Genomic DNA, 5,457 nt, shown 5'->3' on the forward strand with positions numbered 1-5,457 from the left:
TATGTGTACACCTCACCCTCTCTCTCTCTCTCTCTCACACACACACACACACACACACACACGGATGTTAATGCTTCTGTACATGAGCTGTACATAGGCCTTGACGATTTGGGGAAAGCAGGGAAAATGAAGCTGGGCTAGAGTGCACTTGGAATTGTACAATGACGAGCTAAAGAAGCATTATGTGGTAGCCAAAGCCCGTGAGAGGCTAGACTAGCTCTAGACTAGGTTCATGAGGAGCTCCAAGAAAAGAAAGAGGGCCCAAGAGGAGGGCCGGGCACCTAGGCACTTTATAGGGAGAGGCCAAAATTGAGGCCCTCAGGAAGGGGGGGGAGGGGGGCTGATCCACAAACCTAACAAGCACCACCACCGAGTGGACAATGAATAATAAGTGGGTTTCTAAATTAATGTATAAATAATAATACGAGCACCTTTCTCAACCATGTTCTCCTGCATTATTTCTACATTGTGTCTCTCTGCTGCAGCCTGTGATAGGCTTGGTCTCCTCCTCTCTCCAAGCCATGCCGTTATAGTGTCTGCCTTCATGTTGGTTCAGACCTCACAGCACCACCCTTCCGCCTCCCCCCCGCCTCCCCCCTCAACGGATCTGCTGTCCAATTCCTTGCTCTTCTTTAAGGTACAACAGGCTTGTTGCTGCCCATCTCTACTTCTTATTAATGCCTCTTGCCGGCTGGACGACTACCACTCTTGATGTAGTTTGTTTTGTCCTCCTGCCTCACTGTCTTTTTGAAGAGACGACCCGTCAAATTGCTTCCCTCATCCCGCTCTTAAGTACCTTTTTTTCAGCTCGTCTTGCAGCAGAGCTGAGATCTATTAACCTCCTTCACCACTTGGCACCTTTCAATTAGTACACATGTCTCGACAGTTGCTTCACTTCGTCACCACCGTAAGAGATTCTGGCTCGCATTCGAATGGCTCGATTGGAATGCTCTTCGTGGTTCTGGTCATCATTATAGTTCTGGGTCTGTTTGCTGGGTTGCTGGCGCGGGTGTGTGGAGGTCGCCATTTCGCCGGCCTCGGGGAATACGATTTCGAAGGTTGGGTAGAGAGGAAGTGTGCAAGTTGTATCGATGGATCTATGCCACCTCCACCTCCACCCCCGAAACCCGCTGCAGACGCGAAGCCTGCTGAGGGAGAAAAGAAGGCTGAAGGAGAGGGAGGCGGCGAGAAGAAAGATGGCGGTGATGGAGGAGGTGGCGAAAAGAAGGAGGAAGGCAGCGGGGAGAAGAAAGCGTAGAGGAGGTGTTTTCATTCTAGTGCAATCAGATCTCGTTCCCCTTCAGGTAAATGGCTTCAATCCTAAAGGCGTTCCTTCTTGTTTGCCGGACCTTTTGCTGTGGACATTCTAGATTGCAGTCCTCCAATAACTCATTGAGATTATCAGGCATTCTAATACGCATTGGATGGATCAATCTTCGTATTGTTCTGTGCATTCGTTTTCACCATTACGGAGCGTCTGTTCTGCGCATTCTAGTCCCCATTTTCCAAGCAAATATGCTGAATTAATCTTTACAAGTGTCAAAGCTTTGCTCTGGGCATTCTAGTTTCCATTCCTCAATCCAATTGGGCTGAAAATCAACCGTCAAACTTGCGGAGGCTTCAGAGCAAACGACTTTAACAATTGGATGATTGTGCAGCTGGTGTACGCGTCTGGTGAAGGCAGTATTCTAGCATGCCATGTGGCGTGGGAAGTATGGCACGCCATGCATTGCTCACAGAACCCAATGCGCTGAATCGATGTTTGCGATTGTGGAAGTTTTGCAGCACAGAGAACGAAGAAAAGAATGGGCGCTGGTGAAACATCGAGAGGGCGATTCGAGACGGCATAAATGCGAGCTATTGCAATGGCCGAGCAAGGCAAGACAGCTGCAAAGACAGCTGCATCGTAATTTCCAAAGCTGGTGCATGAAGCAACGATAGCAATTACCCGCAACGCAGTCGAGTATTGCAGTTCAGCCAATGTTTGCAAGCCATATATTGTCTGACCGCCCAATTCATCCCACAACTCTACAAGGTTCCAAAACTAGTTGCAGTTCATATTCTATATCTTCTTATCTCCATAATTATATGTGGGTTCTTCCTATGCATCCTCCGCACTTTAATAATTCCATCTTGTCTCGCATTACTCCCTCCTGTGTTCATCTAGTGGATTTGACATGAGCACCAAAAATTCAGGAACTAGCAAAAGTGGATGAAAGTTATTGAACAGGAACTTTAGTACTGGATGAAAGTAGGAACTTTAGTAGTAGTCGATGAAAGTTAAGTGAAATTATTTTGAAATTGGAACTTCTAGATCGGCATGAGAAAAAATGATCACTAAGAAGAAATCTTCAAGTGGAGATAAACGAGTAAATTTCCTTTAAAAGTGGACAAATCATGCACTCGACTATGCCTTTCGGTGTGTGTTTTTTCCAAAGGACCCATTTGAAAGAGGAGTGCCTAAATGGGCCATCTTACCATCCTCACCCTTCACAAAACGAGGGCGATCGTCCTATAAACTTGGTGGATAAAGTTAACCATAACTTCTTTAAATGCTAGTTTTGATGCAAGTAACTTTACTTAATGGTGCAACAAACATGGTAAACATATAAATAATGTGTTCCCACTTGATTTGATATGCTACATAACCCAATTTCCAGATTTATGAATCAAAAGATATATGTTTTCATAAAAGTTTCCAAAATTTGAATGCCATGGTCGCCCAGCTTTTTGTCCCAAACCCAAATGAGTGTTTAATTTTCTAACAATCACCTTCAAAAAAAACACTGATGCCTCTCAAAGTAACATAAAATATACGCATTTTTATTAGGCATGATGTACTATCAAGTGTGTGATCTCTTGTAGTTAATGTTTTGGTTAATTTCCCTTCTATATAATCCAAAAAGCTACGTTGAACTTTCAACCCTTGCATACAATGATAGAATTAATTAATGGCTTGGTTATGCCTTCGGTGCACACATATCTACCCATGAGCTAATATTCCCCTAAACAACAACATGACAAAATGGGAGCACATGACCCTTTTTCCACTTTCTCAAAATACTCATGTGGAAAGGGGAGATTGTGTGGGTAGCTACTCGCTAGTTCATGAGTGGCATAAAATTATGCAATTTAAATTTTCTTTAGATGCTCACTATATAGTCACCCTTAAGACTAGTAAATTATTCTTATCATCATCATCACATCTATATGCTCACTATATAGTCACCCATAGCACTAGTAAATTATTCTATCATCATCATCACATCTAGCTCACTCCATTTAAAGGTCTCCTTGATGCTATGCTATAGCTTCATGCTATAAGGCAAGATGTGATCTTGTAATTCTTTTAAACATGGCCAACTAAAAGGTTCCTTTACTTTTTGACATTCACGTTGCTTTTGACAAAAGTCTTAATTTGTTTTAAAAAATATCATGATGGCAATCATATCAAATCAAGATCAATAAAAGTCATGAGCCTTCCTTTCAAAGGGCCAAATTCAATCCCATTTCATTTCAAGGATCTAGCTTAAAACATAGAATTTGAGTCTTAATATTTTTTAAGAGATTCCTTATAATACTTAGTTGCTTCTAGAATCAACATGATCAATGGAGTAAATAGCTAAATTATTCAAGTGTTGCTAGGTTACTAGCATTAAATCATTGAGAATTGGGACCCAAAACTTTGCAATCTACTTGTAAAAATGGCAACTATCTAAAGTGGGTAAAATCACATTGGCATCTTTGACTTATATTATCCTCTTGTATAATCTTGGTGTACAAAATTCTTCCAAGATATATAATTTTTAAAAATCCATGGGTTGATGCACAATCTCGTGTCACTGGTTACATAACTATTTTTGGGGCTATGCAATGACATAGTGGTGTGTGAAATTTTGAATTCATGGCATAATAATTACCACACTGGCGTAATGATGAGACACATTCTATTAAAAGTTCCTAGTGTAATGGTTTTGAACACCATGCAGAGCTCAACACATGTAACTCCATGCCTTTACTCCATAGACATATAGTCATTTTGAACAATGTGCAGTTCTCGACATGCGAGACTCCATGCCTTTATTGGACAAGCATGCAGTGTGTGACACATGTTGGCTCATGGAATGGTGGGACTATCACACTAGCTCTTATGTGTGAGCACTGTGCTGGTTTACAATCCTAACAACCTTCACCTTATTTGGTGCCAAATTATCCAAGAATCATCCTTATTCCCACTAGAGGACTAAATTTTGGAATTAAGCAAGCCAGATAACCTTGCATCTTAGCCTTGCAGTCTAGATTCCTTTGCTAGCTACAATTTTTGGCTTCAACTCTTGAGAGATAACACTGAATATTTGATCTATGTCTTTATGTGTATGGCCAATAAGAAGAAACTGACTTCCACTTCTTTAAATATTTTCAAACCAATGAGCATAGAACACAAACCAAATATGTATCTATTCTTATTTTCTATACAACCAAATATGTATCTGTCCTTGTTTTCCCTCCAATAACTATTAACCTATATATTCAAGATGCAAGGTAAACATCCATGTGCATATTTGACCTTTGGTATTGCCTTCATGATGGATGTTGCCAACTTGTTACTATCATCTTCATGTAATGCATAGATCACAAAACAGTCGATATCCCATTATACTCCATAAAAGTGTGTTTTTACTCCACAATTAGCCTCCATTTGAGGTTGAGTGCACTTGTACCTTGGCAATATTGTTGTGTTCTAGTCATTGGGGCTGAGCCATTGGAGGGTAAAATGGCTCCTTTGGTATAGAATGTGTACAAAAAGACACTCCATACTTGCATTTAAGGGGTAGATGTAATAAAATACTATCCAAATCAAAGGATTTTACCCACAAAGGGGTAGAAACTGTGGACAAGTCCAATCAGAGGGGAAATGGTCGAATTAGAGGGAAAATTTCAATCCAATGCTCATGTAGATTTTCACAATCTTTATCCTATTAATTATAATTCCTTTCTCACTTTTGGTTTGGAAAAGGGCATTTACCAACTTGGGTTGGCTATTACATTGGAAAATGGCTCCCAATGGGTAGAAAATATGAAAAAAGGCAAGGTTCTACATGGTTGAACTAGAAATGTAGATGGAATCCAAATCTTATATGGCATTTTTGAAATATTAACTAACGTCAATGGGAAGGTTCTTGCACACAAATTGTATAATTCAAGGCCTTCACCACCCAAGTTAGTGATCGGACTTAAACATGTCCTTAAAGGGATAGAAAGTGGTAAAGAAGTCTCTACATTTTTGAATCAGGTTCAATCCCATCAATTTGAAATTCATTTTCCACCTTTTGTCCAACTTGAGGCTCTTTTCCTAGTTGGACTATCCTTTGGGATGAAAAATGCATCCACAAGGATAGAAAGTATAAAAAAGTGCCTCAATGGTTGAATTAAAGTCCTTTAAGTTCAAAAAAGGCC

The 5,457-nt window shown here is 40.5% G+C and overlaps 1 protein-coding gene across 1 annotated transcript; it reads left to right on the top strand.

The window, feature by feature from the left end:
• Positions 1 to 546: 546 nt before the first annotated feature.
• Positions 547 to 2,174, top strand: LOC147889317 (uncharacterized). The gene is made up of 2 exons (XM_087391603.1): positions 547 to 1,304; positions 1,659 to 2,174. The coding sequence occupies exon 1, from the start codon at positions 875 to 877 to the stop codon at positions 1,256 to 1,258; it is 384 nt and encodes a 127-aa protein (XP_087247729.1). The 5' UTR covers positions 547 to 874; the 3' UTR covers positions 1,259 to 1,304; positions 1,659 to 2,174.
• Positions 2,175 to 5,457: the final 3,283 nt, after the last annotated feature.

The sequence above is a fragment of the Dipteris shenzhenensis genome, chromosome 20 (assembly GCF_047967505.1).
Source record: "Dipteris shenzhenensis isolate YYH24624 ecotype China chromosome 20, Dip_SZ_1.0, whole genome shotgun sequence".
NCBI lineage: Eukaryota > Viridiplantae > Streptophyta > Polypodiopsida > Gleicheniales > Dipteridaceae > Dipteris > Dipteris shenzhenensis.